The sequence below is a fragment of the Heptranchias perlo genome, chromosome 17 (assembly GCF_035084215.1).
Source record: "Heptranchias perlo isolate sHepPer1 chromosome 17, sHepPer1.hap1, whole genome shotgun sequence".
Taxonomy (NCBI): domain Eukaryota; kingdom Metazoa; phylum Chordata; class Chondrichthyes; order Hexanchiformes; family Hexanchidae; genus Heptranchias; species Heptranchias perlo.
The window spans coordinates 50,366,706-50,385,970 of record NC_090341.1 but is presented as its reverse complement, the minus strand read 5'-3'; the positions used below and the strand labels follow the sequence as shown (position 1 = coordinate 50,385,970).

Below are 19,265 nucleotides of genomic sequence, written 5' to 3'. Positions count from 1 at the left end.
TGCTGGGGTACAGTATCAGCGATTCCTTGTTGACGTACAGTGTCACAGATTCCTTGCTGGGGCACAGTGCCACAGGCTGCTTGTTGGGGTACAGTATCACATTCTCCTTGTTCAGATACAGTACCACAGGCTCTTTGTTGGGGTACATTATTGCAGGCTCCTTGTTGGGGTAAAATAACACAGGCTCTTTGTTGCAGCACAGTATCACAGACTACATGTTGGGGTACAGTATCACAGTTTACTTGTTGTGGTACAGTATCACAGACTAGTTGTTGGGGTACAGTATCACACACTACTTGTTGGGGTACAGTATCACAGACTAGTTTTGGGGTACAGTATCGCAGGCTCCTTGTTGGGGTACAGTATCACCAGCTCCTTGTTGGGGTACAGTATCACAGGCTCTTTGTTGGGGTACAGTAACACAGGCTCCTTGTTGGGGTACAATACTACAGACCGCTTGTTGGGGTACAGTATCAAATACTCCTTGTTGGGTTTCAGTATCATAGACCGCTTGTTGGGTTTCAGTATCATAGACCGCTTGTTGGGATACAGTATCACAGGCCACTTGTTGGGGTACAATAACGCAGACTCATTGTTAGGTCTACAATACAACAGGCTCCTTGTTCGGGTACAGTAACATAGGCTTTTAGTTGGGGTACAGTATGATAGACTCCTTGTTGGGCTGCAGTTCCTCAGGCATCTTTTTGGGATACAGTATCACAGATACCTTAATGGGGTACAGTGCCACAGCTCCTTGTTGGGGTACAGTAACACATGTTCCTTTTTAGTGTGCAGAATCACATGCTCCTTTTTGGGGTACAGTAACAGAGACTCATCGTTGGGTACAGTATCACAGCCTCTATTTTGGGGTACAGTGACTCAGGCTCCTTCCTGGGGTATAGTATCACATGCTCCTTTTTGGGGTGCAGTATCACAGCCTCTTTTTTGGGGAACAGTATCACAAACTCCTTGTTCAGGTACAGTAACACAGACTCCTTGTTCAGGTATAGTAACGCAGACTCCTTGCTGGGGTACAGTTTCAGTGACTGGGTGAAGATTCTCCCACAGTGCTGTTAGGAAGGGAGTTCCAGGATTTTGACCCAGTGATGTTGAAGGAACGGCGATATATTTCCAAGTCGGGATGGTGTGTGACTTGGAGGGGAACGTGCAGGTGGTGTTGTTCCCATGTGCCTGCCGCCCTTGTCCTTCTAGGTGGTAGAGGTCGCGGGTTTGGGAGGTGCTGTCGAAGAAGCCTTGGCGAGTTGTTGCAGTGCATCCTGTTGATGGTACACACTGCAGCCACAGTGCGCCGGTGGTGGAGGGAGTGAATGAGTCCAGGAACACAGATTTCCTTTTGAGGAATGATACCTCAGGCTCTTGTTGGGGGATTTGTATCACGGACTCATTGTTGGAGTACAGTATCGCAGGCTGCTTTTTGGGGTACAGTACCACAGGATCCTTGTTGGGGTACAGTACTACAGGCTCCTTATTGGTGTACAGTATGACAGGCTCTTTGTTGGTGTACAGTGTCACAGGTTCTTTGTTGGGGGTACAGTTCGATATGTTCCTTGTTGGGGTACAGTATCACAGTCTCCTTGTTGGGATCCAGTAACACAGGGTCCTAGTTGGGGTACTGTATCATATACTCCTAGTTGGGGTACTGTATCATATACTCCTAGTTGGGGTACTGTATCATATACTCCTTGTTAGGGTACAGTATCACAGACCGCTAGTTGGGGTACAGTATTCCATACTCCTTGTTCGTCAACAGTATCACATATACCTTGTACGAATACAATTACATAGGCTCCTTTTTGGAGTACAGTGTCACAGACTCCTTGTTGGCGTACAGAATCACAGGCTGCCTGTTGGGGTACTGTAGCACAGACTACTTTTTGGGGTACAGCACCACAGGCTCCTGCTTGGGGGACTGAATCACAGGCTCTTTGTTGTGGTGCAGTATTCCAGACTACTTGTTGAGATACAGTATCACAGACTACTTCTTGGGGTACAATATCACAGACTTCTTGTTGGAATACAGTATCACAGGGTCCTTGTTGGGTACGGTATCATAGACATCCTGTTGGTGTACAGTGCTACAGGCTCCTTGTTGGGTACGGTATCACAGACATCCTGTTGGTGTACAGTGCTACAGGCTCCTTTTTGGGGAACACATGCTCCTTTTTGAGGTGCAATATGACAGAATCCTTTTTGGGATACAGTGAGAGAGACTCATTGTTGGGTACAGTATCACAGCCTCTTTTTTGGGGTACAGTATCACAGATTCCTTGTTCGGTACAGTACCGCATACTCCTTCTTGGGGTACAGAATCACAGACTACTTCTTTGGGTACGGTTCGACAGGCTCCTTGTTGGGGAACAGTACCATAGGCTCTTTTATTGGGTCGAGGACCACAGGCTCCTTCTTGGGGTACAGTATCACAGGCTGCTTGTTGGGGTGCAGTATCACAAACTCCATGTTGGGCTACAGTACCACAGGTTCCTTGTTTGGGTGCAGTACCACAGGCTCTTTGTCGGGTCGAGTACAGTAACACTGACTCCTTGTTTGAGTACAGTAATACTAGCTTCTTTTTAGGGGACAGTATCACAGGCTCTCTGTTGGGGTACAGTATCACAGGCACTCTGTTGGGGTACAGTATCACAGACTCCTTGTTGGAGTACAGTATCACAAGCTCCTTGTTGGGGTACAGTATCACAGGCTCCTTGTTGGGGTACAGTATCACAGGCTCCTTGTTGGGGTACAGTATCACAGGCTCCTTGTTGGGGTACAGTATCACAAGCTCCTTGTTGGGGCACAGTAACACTGGCTCCTTGTTGGGCTACAGTATCACAGGCTCCTTGTTGGGGTACAGTATCACAGGCTCCTTGTTGGAGTACAGGAAAACAGGCTCCTTGTTGGAGTACAGTATCACAAGCTCCTTGTTGGGGTACAGTATCACAAGCTCCTTGTTGGGGTGCAGTATCACAGGCTCCTTGTTGGGGTACAGTATCACAGGCTCCTTGTTGGAGTACAGGAACACAGGCTCCTTGTTGGAGTACAGGAACACAGGCTCCTTGTTGGGATACAGTATCACAGGCTCCTTGTTGGGGTACAGGAACACAGGCTCCTTGTTGGAGTACAGTATCACAGGCTCCTTGTTGGAGTACAGGAACACAGGCTCCTTGTTGGAGTACAGTATCACAAGCTCCTTGTTGGAGTACAGGAACACAGGCTCCTTGTTGGAGTACAGTATCACAAGCTCCTTGTTGGAGTACAGGAACACAGGCTCCTTGTTGGAGTACAGTATCACAAGCTCCTTGTTGGAGTACAGGAACACAGGCTCCTTGTTGGAGTACAGTATCACAAGCTCCTTGTTGGAGTACAGGAACACAGGCTCCTTGTTGGGGTACAGTATCACAGGCTCCTTGTTGGAGTACAGGAACACAGGCTCCTTGTTGGAGTACAGTATCACAAGCTCCTTGTTGGAGTACAGGAACACAGGCTCCTTGTTGGAGTACAGGAACACAGGCTCCTTGTTGGAGTACAGTACCACAAGCTCCTTGTTGGAGTACAGTATCACAGGCTCCTTGTTGGGGTACAGAATCACAGGCTCCTTGTTGGGCTTCAGTATCACAGGCTCCTTGTTGGGGTGCAGTATCACAGGCTCCTTGTTGGGGTACAGAATCACAGGCTCCTTGTTGGGCTACAGTATCACACGTTACTTGTTGGAGTACAGAATCACAGACTCCTTGTTGGGGTACAGGAACACAGGCTCCTTGTTGGAGTACAGGAACACAGGCTCCTTGTTGGGGTACAGTATCACAGGCTCCTTGTTGGGGTACAGGAACACAGGCTCCTTGTTGGAGTACAGTATCACAGGCTCCTTGTTGGAGTACAGGAACACAGGCTCCTTGTTGGAGTACAGTATCACAAGCTCCTTGTTGGAGTACAGGAACACAGGCTCCTTGTTGGGGTACAGTATCACAGGCTCCTTGTTGGAGTACAGGAACACAGGCTCCTTGTTGGAGTACAGTATCACAAGCTCCTTGTTGGAGTACAGGAACACAGGCTCCTTGTTGGAGTACAGGAACACAGGCTCCTTGTTGGAGTACAGTATCACAAGCTCCTTGTTGGAGTACAGTATCACAGGCTCCTTGTTGGGGTACAGTACCACAGGCTCCTTGTTGGGGTACAGTATCACAAGCTCCTTGTTGGAGTACAGTATCACACGTTACTTGTTGGAGTACAGTATCACAGACTCCTTGTTGGGGTACAGAATCACAGGCTCCTTGTTTGAGTACAGGAACACAGGCTCTTTGTTGGAGTACAGTATCACAGGCTCCTTGTTGGAGTACAGGAACACAGGCTCCTTGTTGGAGTACAGTATCACAAGCTCCTTGTTGGAGTACAGTATCACAGGCTCCTTGTTGGAGTACAGGAACACAGGCTCCTTGTTGGGGTGCAGTATCACAAGCTCCTTGTTGGAGTACAGTATCACAAGCTCCTTGTTGGGCTACAGTATCACAGGCTCCTTGTTGGGGTACAGTATCACAGACTCCTTGTTGAGGTGCAGTATCACAGGCTCCTTGTTGGAGTACAGGAACACAGGCTCCTTGTTGGGGTGCAGTATCACAAGCTCCTTGTTGGAGTACAGTATCACAGGCTCCTTGTTGGAGTACAGGAACACAGGCTCCTTGTTGGGGTGCAGTATCACAAGCTCCTTGTTGGAGTACAGTATCACAGGCTCCTTGTTGGAGTACAGGAACACAGGCTCCTTGTTGGGCTACAGTATCACAAGCTCCTTGTTGGGGTACAGAATCACAGGCTCCTTGTTGGGCTACAGTATCACAGACTCCTTGTTGAGGTGCAGTATCACAGGCTCCGTGTTGGGCTACAGTATCACAAGCTCCTTGTTGGGGTACAGAATCACAGACTCCTTGTTGGGGTACAGAATCACAGGCTCCTTGTTAGAGTACAGTACCACAGGCTCTTTGTTAAGGTACAGTATCGCAGTCTCCTTGTTGGGGTACAGTATCGCAGACTCCTTGTTGGGCTACAGAATCACAGGCTCCTTGTTGGGGCACATCAACAAAGGCTCCTTGTTGGGTACAGTATCACAGCCCCTTTTTGGGGGTACAGTAACACAGGCTCCTTGCTGGGGTACAGTATGACAGTCTCCTTGTTGGGCTGCAATACATCAGGTTCCTTGGGGTGCGGTATCGCAAACAACTTGTTGGGGTACAGTATCACAGGCACGTTGTTGGGGTACAGTATCACAGGCACGTTGTTGGGGTACAGTATCACAGACATGTTGTTGGGGTACAGTAACACATGCTCCTTTTTGGGGGGGGGCAGTATCACCGACACCTTTTTGGGGTACAGTAACAGATGCTCATTGTTAGGTACAGTATCACATACTCCTTTTTGGGGCACAGCAACACTAGCTCCTTGTTGGGGTGCAGTATCACAGGCTCCTTGTTGGGGTACAGTATCACAGCCTCTTTTTTGGGGTACAGTATCACAGACTCCTTGTTGGGCTACAGTATCACACACTACTTGTTGGGGCACAGAATCACAGGCTCCTTGTTGGGCTACAGTATCACAGACTCCTTGTTGGGCTACAGTATCACACACTACTTGTTGGGGCACAGAATCACAGGCTCCTTGTTGGGCTACAGTATCACAGGCTCCTTGTTGGGGTACAGTATCACAGGCTCCTTGTTGGAGTACAGTATCACAGGCTCCTTGTTGGGGTACAGTATCACAGGCTCCTTGTTGGGGTACAGTATCACAGGCTCCTTGTTGGGGTACAGTATCACAGGCTCCTTGTTAAGGTACAGTACCACAGGCTCTTTGTTAAGGTACAGTATCACAGGCTCCTTGTTGGGGCACAGCAACACTAGCTCCTTGTTGGGGTGCAGTATCACAGCCTCTTTTTTGGGGTACAGTATCACAGACTCCTTGTTCGGGTTCAGTAACACAGACTCCTTGCTGGGGTACAGTATCAGCGATTCCTTGTTGACGTACAGTGTCACAGATTCCTTGCTGGGGCACAGTGCCACAGGCTGCTTGTTGGGGTACAGTATCACATTCTCCTTGTTCAGATACAGTACCACAGGCTCTTTGTTGGGGTACATTATTGCAGGCTCCTTGTTGGGGTAAAATAACACAGGCTCTTTGTTGCAGCACAGTATCACAGACTACATGTTGGGGTACAGTATCACAGTTTACTTGTTGTGGTACAGTATCACAGACTAGTTGTTGGGGTACAGTATCACACACTACTTGTTGGGGTACAGTATCACAGACTAGTTTTGGGGTACAGTATCGCAGGCTCCTTGTTGGGGTACAGTATCACCAGCTCCTTGTTGGGGTACAGTATCACAGGCTCTTTGTTGGGGTACAGTAACACAGGCTCCTTGTTGGGGTACAATACTACAGACCGCTTGTTGGGGTACAGTATCAAATACTCCTTGTTGGGTTTCAGTATCATAGACCGCTTGTTGGGTTTCAGTATCATAGACCGCTTGTTGGGATACAGTATCACAGGCCACTTGTTGGGGTACAATAACGCAGACTCATTGTTAGGTCTACAATACAACAGGCTCCTTGTTCGGGTACAGTAACATAGGCTTTTAGTTGGGGTACAGTATGATAGACTCCTTGTTGGGCTGCAGTTCCTCAGGCATCTTTTTGGGATACAGTATCACAGATACCTTAATGGGGTACAGTGCCACAGCTCCTTGTTGGGGTACAGTAACACATGTTCCTTTTTAGTGTGCAGAATCACATGCTCCTTTTTGGGGTACAGTAACAGAGACTCATCGTTGGGTACAGTATCACAGCCTCTATTTTGGGGTACAGTGACTCAGGCTCCTTCCTGGGGTATAGTATCACATGCTCCTTTTTGGGGTGCAGTATCACAGCCTCTTTTTTGGGGAACAGTATCACAAACTCCTTGTTCAGGTACAGTAACACAGACTCCTTGTTCAGGTATAGTAACGCAGACTCCTTGCTGGGGTACAGTTTCAGTGACTGGGTGAAGATTCTCCCACAGTGCTGTTAGGAAGGGAGTTCCAGGATTTTGACCCAGTGATGTTGAAGGAACGGCGATATATTTCCAAGTCGGGATGGTGTGTGACTTGGAGGGGAACGTGCAGGTGGTGTTGTTCCCATGTGCCTGCTGCCCTTGTCCTTCTAGGTGGTAGAGGTCGCGGGTTTGGGAGGTGCTGTCGAAGAAGCCTTGGCGAGTTGTTGCAGTGCATCCTGTTGATGGTACACACTGCAGCCACAGTGCGCCGGTGGTGGAGGGAGTGAATGAGTCCAGGAACACAGATTTCCTTTTGAGGAATGATACCTCAGGCTCTTGTTGGGGGATTTGTATCACGGACTCATTGTTGGAGTACAGTATCGCAGGCTGCTTTTTGGGGTACAGTACCACAGGATCCTTGTTGGGGTACAGTACTACAGGCTCCTTATTGGTGTACAGTATGACAGGCTCTTTGTTGGTGTACAGTGTCACAGGTTCTTTGTTGGGGGTACAGTTCGATATGTTCCTTGTTGGGGTACAGTATCACAGTCTCCTTGTTGGGATCCAGTAACACAGGGTCCTAGTTGGGGTACTGTATCATATACTCCTAGTTGGGGTACTGTATCATATACTCCTAGTTGGGGTACTGTATCATATACTCCTTGTTAGGGTACAGTATCACAGACCGCTAGTTGGGGTACAGTATTCCATACTCCTTGTTCGTCAACAGTATCACATATACCTTGTACGAATACAATTACATAGGCTCCTTTTTGGAGTACAGTGTCACAGACTCCTTGTTGGCGTACAGAATCACAGGCTGCCTGTTGGGGTACTGTAGCACAGACTACTTTTTGGGGTACAGCACCACAGGCTCCTGCTTGGGGGACTGAATCACAGGCTCTTTGTTGTGGTGCAGTATTCCAGACTACTTGTTGAGATACAGTATCACAGACTACTTCTTGGGGTACAATATCACAGACTTCTTGTTGGAATACAGTATCACAGGGTCCTTGTTGGGGAACAGCACCACAGGCTCCTTGTTGGGGTTCAGTATCGCAGGCTCCTTGTTGGGTACGGTATCATAGACATCCTGTTGGTGTACAGTGCTACAGGCTCCTTGTTGGGTACGGTATCACAGACATCCTGTTGGTGTACAGTGCTACAGGCTCCTTTTTGGGGAACACATGCTCCTTTTTGAGGTGCAATATGACAGAATCCTTTTTGGGATACAGTGAGAGAGACTCATTGTTGGGTACAGTATCACAGCCTCTTTTTTGGGGTACAGTATCACAGATTCCTTGTTCGGTACAGTACCGCATACTCCTTCTTGGGGTACAGAATCACAGACTACTTCTTTGGGTACGGTTCGACAGGCTCCTTGTTGGGGAACAGTACCATAGGCTCTTTTATTGGGTCGAGGACCACAGGCTCCTTCTTGGGGTACAGTATCACAGGCTGCTTGTTGGGGTGCAGTATCACAAACTCCATGTTGGGCTACAGTACCACAGGTTCCTTGTTTGGGTGCAGTACCACAGGCTCTTTGTCGGGTCGAGTACAGTAACACTGACTCCTTGTTTGAGTACAGTAATACTAGCTTCTTTTTAGGGGACAGTATCACAGGCTCTCTGTTGGGGTACAGTATCACAGGCACTCTGTTGGGGTACAGTATCACAGACTCCTTGTTGGAGTACAGTATCACAAGCTCCTTGTTGGGGCACAGTAACACTGGCTCCTTGTTGGGCTACAGTATCACAGGCTCCTTGTTGGAGTACAGTATCACAGGCTCCTTGTTGGGGTGCAGTATCACAGGCTCCTTGTTGGGGTACAGTATCACAAGCTCCTTGTTGGGGTACAGTATCACAGGCTCCTTGTTGGGGTACAGTATCACAGGCTCCTTGTTGGGGTACAGTATCACAGGCTCCTTGTTGGGGTACAGTATCACAAGCTCCTTGTTGGGGCACAGTAACACTGGCTCCTTGTTGGGCTACAGTATCACAGGCTCCTTGTTGGGGTACAGTATCACAGGCTCCTTGTTGGAGTACAGGAAAACAGGCTCCTTGTTGGAGTACAGTATCACAAGCTCCTTGTTGGGGTACAGTATCACAAGCTCCTTGTTGGGGTGCAGTATCACAGGCTCCTTGTTGGGGTACAGTATCACAGGCTCCTTGTTGGAGTACAGGAACACAGGCTCCTTGTTGGAGTACAGGAACACAGGCTCCTTGTTGGGATACAGTATCACAGGCTCCTTGTTGGGGTACAGGAACACAGGCTCCTTGTTGGAGTACAGTATCACAGGCTCCTTGTTGGAGTACAGGAACACAGGCTCCTTGTTGGAGTACAGTATCACAAGCTCCTTGTTGGAGTACAGGAACACAGGCTCCTTGTTGGAGTACAGTATCACAAGCTCCTTGTTGGAGTACAGGAACACAGGCTCCTTGTTGGAGTACAGTATCACAAGCTCCTTGTTGGAGTACAGGAACACAGGCTCCTTGTTGGAGTACAGTATCACAAGCTCCTTGTTGGAGTACAGGAACACAGGCTCCTTGTTGGGGTACAGTATCACAGGCTCCTTGTTGGAGTACAGGAACACAGGCTCCTTGTTGGAGTACAGTATCACAAGCTCCTTGTTGGAGTACAGGAACACAGGCTCCTTGTTGGGGTACAGTACCACAGGCTCCTTGTTGGGGTACAGAATCACAGGCTCCTTGTTGGGCTTCAGTATCACAGGCTCCTTGTTGGGGTACAGAATCACAGGCTCCTTGTTGGGCTACAGTATCACAGACTCCTTGTTGGGGTACAGGAACACAGGCTCCTTGTTGGAGTACAGGAACACAGGCTCCTTGTTGGGATACAGTATCACAGGCTCCTTGTTGGGGTACAGGAACACAGGCTCCTTGTTGGAGTACAGGAACACAGGCTCCTTGTTGGGATACAGTATCACAGGCTCCTTGTTGGGGTACAGGAACACAGGCTCCTTGTTGGAGTACAGTATCACAGGCTCCTTGTTGGAGTACAGGAACACAGGCTCCTTGTTGGAGTACAGTATCACAAGCTCCTTGTTGGAGTACAGGAACACAGGCTCCTTGTTGGAGTACAGTATCACAAGCTCCTTGTTGGAGTACAGGAACACAGGCTCCTTGTTGGAGTACAGTATCACAAGCTCCTTGTTGGAGTACAGGAACACAGGCTCCTTGTTGGGGTACAGTATCACAGGCTCCTTGTTGGAGTACAGGAACACAGGCTCCTTGTTGGAGTACAGTATCACAAGCTCCTTGTTGGAGTACAGGAACACAGGCTCCTTGTTGGAGTACAGTATCACAAGCTCCTTGTTGGAGTACAGTATCACAGGCTCCTTGTTGGAGTACAGGAACACAGGCTCCTTGTTGGGGTGCAGTATCACAAGCTCCTTGTTGGAGTACAGTATCACAAGCTCCTTGTTGGAGTACAGTATCACAGGCTCCTTGTTGGAGTACAGTATCACAAGCTCCTTGTTGGAGTACAGGAACACAGGCTCCTTGTTGGAGTACAGTATCACAAGCTCCTTGTTGGAGTACAGTATCACAGGCTCCTTGTTGGAGTACAGTATCACAAGCTCCTTGTTGGGGTACAGAATCACAGGCTCCTTGTTGGGCTACAGTATCACAGGCTCCTTGTTGGGCTACAGTATCACAGGCTCCTTGTTAAGGTACAGTATCGCAGTCTCCTTGTTGAGGTGCAGTATCACAGGCTCCTTGTTGGGGTACAGAATCACAGACTCCTTGTTGGGGTACAGAATCACAGACTCCTTGTTGGGGTACAGAATCACAGACTCCTTGTTGGGGTACAGAATCACAGACTCCTTGTTGGGGTACAGAATCACAGGCTCCTTGTTAGAGTACAGTACCACAGGCTCTTTGTTAAGGTACAGTATCGCAGTCTCCTTGTTGGGGTACAGTATCGCAGACTCCTTGTTGGGCTACAGAATCACAGGCTCCTTGTTGGGGCACATCAACAAAGGCTCCTTGTTGGGTACAGTATCACAGCCCCTTTTTGGGGGTACAGTAACACAGGCTCCTTGCTGGGGTACAGTATGACAGTCTCCTTGTTGGGCTGCAATACATCAGGTTCCTTGGGGTGCGGTATCGCAAACAACTTGTTGGGGTACAGTATCACAGGCACGTTGTTGGGGTACAGTATCACAGGCACGTTGTTGGGGTACAGTATCACAGACATGTTGTTGGGGTACAGTAACACATGCTCCTTTTTGGGGGGGGCAGTATCACCGACACCTTTTTGGGGTACAGTAACAGATGCTCATTGTTAGGTACAGTATCACATACTCCTTTTTGGGGCACAGCAACACTAGCTCCTTGTTGGGGTGCAGTATCACAGGCTCCTTGTTGGGGTACAGTATCACAGCCTCTTTTTTGGGGTACAGTATCACAGACTCCTTGTTGGGCTACAGTATCACACACTACTTGTTGGGGCACAGAATCACAGGCTCCTTGTTGGGCTACAGTATCACAGACTCCTTGTTGGGCTACAGTATCACACACTACTTGTTGGGGCACAGAATCACAGGCTCCTTGTTGGGCTACAGTATCACAGACTCCTTGTTGGGCTACAGTATCACACACTACTTGTTGGGGCACAGAATCACAGGCTCCTTGTTGGGCTACAGTATCACAGGCTCCTTGTTGGAGTACAGTATCACAGGCTCCTTGTTGGGCTACAGTATCACAGGCTCCTTGTTGGGGTACAGTATCACAGGCTCCTTGTTGGAGTACAGTATCACAGGCTCCTTGTTGGGGTACAGTATCACAGGCTCCTTGTTGGGGTACAGTATCACAGGCTCCTTGTTGGGGTACAGTATCACAGGCTCCTTGTTAAGGTACAGTACCACAGGCTCCTTGTTAAGGTACAGTACCACAGGCTCTTTGTTAAGGTACAGTATCACAGGCTCCTTGTTGGGGCACAGCAACACTAGCTCCTTGTTGGGGTGCAGTATCACAGCCTCTTTTTTGGGGTACAGTATCACAGACTCCTTGTTCGGGTTCAGTAACACAGACTCCTTGCTGGGGTACAGTATCAGCGATTCCTTGTTGACGTACAGTGTCACAGATTCCTTGCTGGGGCACAGTGCCACAGGCTGCTTGTTGGGGTACAGTATCACATTCTCCTTGTTCAGATACAGTACCACAGGCTCTTTGTTGAGGTACATTATTGCAGGCTCCTTGTTGGGGTAAAATAACACAGGCTCTTTGTTGCAGCACAGTATCACAGACTACATGTTGGGGTACAGTATCACAGTTTACTTGTTGTGGTACAGTATCACAGACTAGTTGTTGGGGTACAGTATCACACACTACTTGTTGGGGTACAGTATCACAGACTAGTTTTGGGGTACAGTATCGCAGGCTCCTTGTTGGGGTACAGTATCACCAGCTCCTTGTTGGGGTACAGTATCACAGGCTCTTTGTTGGGGTACAGTAACACAGGCTCCTTGTTGGGGTACAATACTACAGACCGCTTGTTGGGGTACAGTATCAAATACTCCTTGTTGGGTTTCAGTATCATAGACCGCTTGTTGGGTTTCAGTATCATAGACCGCTTGTTGGGATACAGTATCACAGGCCACTTGTTGGGGTACAATACCGCAGACTCATTGTTAGGTCTACAATACAACAGGCTCCTTGTTCGGGTACAGTAACATAGGCTTTTAGTTGGGGTACAGTATGATAGACTCCTTGTTGGGCTGCAGTTCCTCAGGCATCTTTTTGGGATACAGTATCACAGATACCTTAATGGGGTACAGTGCCACAGCTCCTTGTTGGGGTACAGTAACACATGTTCCTTTTTAGTGTGCAGAATCACATGCTCCTTTTTGGGGTACAGTAACAGAGACTCATCGTTGGGTACAGTATCACAGCCTCTATTTTGGGGTACAGTGACTCAGGCTCCTTCCTGGGGTATAGTATCACATGCTCCTTTTTGGGGTGCAGTATCACAGCCTCTTTTTTGGGGAACAGTATCACAAACTCCTTGTTCAGGTACAGTAACACAGACTCCTTGTTCAGGTATAGTAACGCAGACTCCTTGCTGGGGTACAGTTTCAGTGACTGGGTGAAGATTCTCCCACAGTGCTGTTAGGAAGGGAGTTCCAGGATTTTGACCCAGTGATGTTGAAGGAACGGCGATATATTTCCAAGTCGGGATGGTGTGTGACTTGGAGGGGAACGTGCAGGTGGTGTTGTTCCCATGTGCCTGCCGCCCTTGTCCTTCTAGGTGGTAGAGGTCGCGGGTTTGGGAGGTGCTGTCGAAGAAGCCTTGGCGAGTTGTTGCAGTGCATCCTGTTGATGGTACACACTGCAGCCACAGTGCGCCGGTGGTGGAGGGAGTGAATGAGTCCAGGAACACAGATTTCCTTTTGAGGAATGATACCTCAGGCTCTTGTTGGGGGATTTGTATCACGGACTCATTGTTGGAGTACAGTATCGCAGGCTGCTTTTTGGGGTACAGTACCACAGGATCCTTGTTGGGGTACAGTACTACAGGCTCCTTATTGGTGTACAGTATGACAGGCTCTTTGTTGGTGTACAGTGTCACAGGTCCTTTGTTGGGGGTACAGTTCGATATGTTCCTTGTTGGGGTACAGTATCACAGTCTCCTTGTTGGGATCCAGTAACACAGGGTCCTAGTTGGGGTACTGTATCATATACTCCTAGTTGGGGTACTGTATCATATACTCCTAGTTGGGGTACTGTATCATATACTCCTTGTTAGGGTACAGTATCACAGACCGCTAGTTGGGGTACAGTATTCCATACTCCTTGTTCGTCAACAGTATCACATATACCTTGTACGAGTACAATTACATAGGCTCCTTTTTGGAGTACAGTGTCACAGACTCCTTGTTGGCGTACAGAATCACAGGCTGCCTGTTGGGGTACTGTAGCACAGACTACTTTTTGGGGTACAGCACCACAGGCTCCTGCTTGGGGGACTGAATCACAGGCTCTTTGTTGTGGTGCAGTATTCCAGACTACTTGTTGAGATACAGTATCACAGACTACTTCTTGGGGTACAATATCACAGACTTCTTGTTGGAATACAGTATCACAGGGTCCTTGTTGGGGAACAGCACCACAGGCTCCTTGTTGGGGTTCAGTATCGCAGGCTCCTTGTTGGGTACGGTATCATAGACATCCTGTTGGTGTACAGTGCTACAGGCTCCTTGTTGGGTACGGTATCATAGACATCCTGTTGGTGTACAGTGCTACAGGCTCCTTGTTGGGTACGGTATCACAGACATCCTGTTGGTGTACAGTGCTACAGGCTCCTTTTTGGGGAACACATGCTCCTTTTTGAGGTGCAATATGACAGAATCCTTTTTGGGATACAGTGAGAGAGACTCATTGTTGGGTACAGTATCACAGCCTCTTTTTTGGGGTACAGTATCACAGATTCCTTGTTCGGTACAGTACCGCATACTCCTTCTTGGGGTACAGAATCACAGACTACTTCTTTGGGTACGGTTCGACAGGCTCCTTGTTGGGGAACAGTACCATAGGCTCTTTTGTTGGGTCGAGGACCACAGGCTCCTTCTTGGGGTACAGTATCACAGGCTGCTTGTTGGGGTGCAGTATCACAAACTCCATGTTGGGCTACAGTACCACAGGTTCCTTGTTTGGGTGCAGTACCACAGGCTCTTTGTCGGGTCGAGTACAGTAACACTGACTCCTTGTTTGAGTACAGTAATACTAGCTTCTTTTTAAGGGACAGTATCACAGGCTCTCTGTTGGGGTACAGTATCACAGGCTCCTTGTTGGGGTACAGTATCACAGGCTCCTTGTTGGGGTACAGTATCACAGGCTCCTTGTTGGGGTGCAGTATCACAGGCTCCTTGTTGGAGTACAGGAACACAGGCTCCTTGTTGGGGTACAGTATCACAGGCTCCTTGTTGGGGTGCAGTATCACAGGCTCCTTGTTGGAGTACAGTATCACAGGCTCCTTGTTGGGGTACAGTATCACAAGCTCCTTGTTGGGGTACAGTAATACAGGCTCCTTGTTGGAGTACAGTAATACAGGCTCCTTGTTGGGGTACAGTATCACAAGCTCCTTGTTGGGGTACAGTATCACAAGCTCCTTGTTGGAGTACAGTATCACAAGCTCCTTGTTGGGGTACAGTATCACAAGCTCCTTGTTGGAGTACAGTATCACAAGCTCCTTGTTTGAGTACAGTAATACAGGCTCCTTGTTGGGGTACAGTATCACATAAGAACATAAGAAATAGGAGCAGGAGTAGGCCAATCGGCCCCTCGAGCCTGCTCCACCATTCAATAAGATCATGGCTGATCTGATCCTAACCTCAAATCTAAAGAACACAAGAAGTAGGAGCAGGACCCGGCCACTCAGCCCCTGGGCCCGCTCCGCCACCCACAGGGCCTTGACCGATCCGAACTCAGCCTCATGTCCAATTTCCTGCCCACTCCCCGTAACCCCTAATTCCCTTTACTAATCACAGGCTCCTTGTTGGAGTGCAGGAACACAGGCTCCTTGTTGGAGTACAGGAACACAGGCTCCTTGTTGGAGTACAGTAACACAGGCTCCTTGTTGGAGTACAGGAACACAGGCTCCTTGTTGGAGTACAGGAACACAGGCTCCTTGTTGGAGTACAGGAACACAGGCTCCTTGTTGGAGTACAGTAACACAGGCTCCTTGTTGGAGTACAGGAACACAGGCTCCTTGTTGGAGTACAGTATCACAGGCTCCTTGTTGGGGTACAGTATCACAGGCTCCTTGTTGGAGTACAGTATCACAGGCTCCTTGTTGGGGTACAGTATCACAGGCTCCTTGTTGGAGTACAGTAACACAGGCTCCTTGTTGGAGTACAGGAACACAGGCTCCTTGTTGGAGTACAGTATCACAGGCTCCTTGTTGGAGTACAGTATCACAGGCTCCTTGTTGGGGTACAGTATCACAGGCTCCTTGTTGGAGTACAGTAACACAGGCTCCTTGTTGGAGTACAGGAACACAGGCTCCTTGTTGGAGTACAGTACCACAGTCGCTTGTTGGGGTACAGTAACACAGGCTCCTTGTTCGGGTAAAGTAATACTGGCTTCTTTTTGGGGGACAGTATCATATGCTTTCTGTTGGGATACAGTATCACTGGCTCCGTTTTGGGGAACAGAATCACAGGCTCCTTGTTGCGGTATAGTATCACAGGCTCCTTGTTGCGGTATAGTATCACAGGCTCCTTGTTGGAGTACAGCAACACAGACTCCTTGTTGGGGTACAGTAATACAGTCACCTTGTTGGGGTACAGTATCACAGGCAGTTTCGTTGGGTACAGCAACACTGGTTCCTTTTTGGAGTACGGTATCACAGGCACCTTGTTGGGGAACAGTATCTCAGGCTCCTTGTTGGGGTGCAGTAACGCAGGTTTCTTGTTGGGGGTACAGTAACACAGGCTCGTTGTTTGGGTACAGGAACACAGTCTCCTTGTTGGGGGCAGTATCACAGTCACTTTCTTGGGGTACAATAACACTGGCTCCTTTTTGGTGTACAGTATCACAGGCTTTTTGTGGGGTACAGTATCACAGACTCCTTGTTGGGGTACAGTAACAATGGCTCCTTTTTGGTGTACGGTGCAGGTTCCTTGTTGGGGTACAGTATCACAGGTTCCTTGTTGGGGTAGAGGAACACTGGCTCCTTCTTGTGGTACAGTAATACTGGCTTCTTTTTGGGGTACAGTATCACAGTCTCCTTCTTGTGGTACAGTAATACTGGCTTCTTTTTGGGGTACAGTATCACAGTCTCCTTCTTGTGGTACAGTAATACTGTCTTCTTTTTGGGGTACAGTGTCACAGTCTCCTTCTTGTGGTACAGTAATACTGGCTTCTTTTTGGGGGATAGTATCACAGGCTCTTTGTTGTGGTACAGTAACATTGGTTTCTTTTTGTGGTACTGTATCACAGACTCCTTGTTGGGGTACAGTAACAATGTCTCCTTTTTGGTGTACAGTGCAGGTTCCTTGTTGGGGTACAGTATCACAGGTTCCTTGTTGGGGTACAGTATCACAGGTTCCTTGTTGGGGTACAGTATCACAGGTTCCTTGTTGGGGTAGAGGAACACAGGCTCCCTGTTGGGGTACAGTATCACAGTCTCCTTCTTATGGTACGGTAATACTGGCTTCTTTTTGGGGGACAGTATCACAGGCTCTTTGTTGGGGTACAGTAACACAGGCTCCTTGTTGGGGTACAATAATACAGGCTCCTTGTTGGGTTACAGTCTCACAGGCTCCTTTTTGGGGGTACAGTAACACAGGCTCCTTGTTGGGGTACAGTAACATGGGCTCCTTTTTGGGGGTACAGTAACACAGGCCCCTTGTTGGGTTTCAGTATCTCAGGCTCTTTCTTGGGTGACGCGGCTCGTGTTAGCGGCATCTGCAGATGAGAAACATCCGCTGGAGAACATCATCGATGGGAACATGGAAACATTTTGGATCACAACAGGGATGTTTCCGCAAGAATTGATCATAAGTTTTGCTCCTTGTTGGGGTTCAGTATCCCAGGCTCTTTCTTGGGGGTACAGTAACACAGGCTCCTTGTTGGGGTTCAGTATCCCAGGCTCTTTCTTGGGGTACAGTAACACAGTCACCCATAGGTCTCCAGTACCTCACCACAGTGACCATTCTTGATGTGTGAGGTTGGGCAGTGAGACCATTCTCCCGTGGAGGCAATCACAGCTAAGCTTGACCTTTTCTGGCGAGGTAGCAACTGGACCATGAGAGGAAAGATTGTCAATGACCCCGAGAATGTCTTTGAGCAGTTGGCATTTGCAGAGTTTCAGGGCAGGTAAACAAGTCAGGATATAGATCTGTCTCTCAGCACAGACAACTGAAGTTGGAGGTGAATCAGTTAAAAAGGACAGTAAGTTTAATTATAGTGTGGTTGCTGTGCTCTCCATAATGGGACCCATGTCCATTCAAAATACAGCAATTGCAGGAGCAGAGCAATCATTAAATATGGGGCAAAGTGAGAGGAGATTGTGAATTGAGGGCCTTCCTAGACAGCACAAGATCAATGAGAGTTGCAGCAGGAACTACAAACCCACCATGGGAAAAAGGAGAAAGGTGTTGGGGGGGGAAGAGGGAAGATTAAACTCATACATCAAGTACTTGTATCTCAAGCAAATGCTGCGAATCCACCGCAGCTAGTAGACGGGACAAAGTTTATTTTTTTTATGGAGGTAATTGGGAATAAGAGTTTTCGAGGAGGGAAGAACAAAGTTGCATCTTAAGCAATGTGCCAGCCTTGGCTCAGTGGGCTGATTTACATTTACAATGAAAATCACTGAGTTTCTTAACTGGACTCAACTTGCCTATAGACAGTGAAAGTCCGTGATTCAGCAGTTTAAATCAGGCCTCTCAAGGTGGCGGCCATGGCTCAGTGGCAGCATTCTTGCCTGTAGCCCCACTCCAGAGAAATGAGCACATAATCCAGGCTGACACTTCAGTGTAGTCACTGAGGGAGTGCTGCACTGTCGGAGGTGCCCTCTTTTAGATGAGACGTTAAACCGAGGCACAAAAGATAACAAAAGAGATCTTAGAAAAAACTGTTTTTACTCAAAGGGTGACACGCGTTTGAAATAACCTACCAAGTAAGGTCGTGGAGTCAAAGCAATTAAGGGCTTTCAAAGTACAATTGAATGGTAGACTGGATGAGTTAGAGTATTGGAGGAATGAGCTTTAATGGGTCAAATGACCTTTGCTTCTCCTTAACTGTTGCTGTTTAAACAGTTGTTCTTACATCCCAGTCTGTTTGTTGATACCAGGTCAACTCTTTGTACGCAGAAGCTGGACTGCTCTCGGCAGCGGCTTGGAGAACATTCTGGTTATTTGGTATCAAACCTTGATCTGAAACACTCTCCATTGAGAAGAACCCGCACCCCAAAAGAAACAAAAGGTTCCACCTGCAAGGCTCCACGCTCCTTACCCATGATGTTGACGTCATACTCGATCTGGAAGACGGCCTCTTGCCCACACTGCCGCAGGATGCTGAGGGCCTCTCCATGACTGACGTTATGAAGTGGAATCCCATCCACACTCAATAATCTGTCCCTAACTTTCAACGTTCCCTCCCTGCAAACACACAGAGAAAAATTATGACTTCTTTTCCCTCTTTTCTTTGCTGCCCTCGTGCTTTCTCCGACTGAAAGGGCAGACTGGGGAAATGATGCCAGAGCTCTGTGC

The 19,265-nt window shown here is 48.4% G+C and overlaps 1 protein-coding gene across 1 annotated transcript in view; it reads right to left on the bottom strand.

Annotated features, from left to right (window-relative positions):
- Nucleotides 1-19,265, bottom strand: part of grip2b (glutamate receptor interacting protein 2b) — a 179,007-nt gene that overhangs the window by 119,201 nt on the left and 40,541 nt on the right. The window contains exon 8 of the mRNA XM_067998289.1: nucleotides 19,009-19,154. Within this exon, the coding sequence (XP_067854390.1) occupies nucleotides 19,009-19,154 (146 nt within the window). The remainder of the gene's footprint in view (nucleotides 1-19,008; nucleotides 19,155-19,265) is intronic.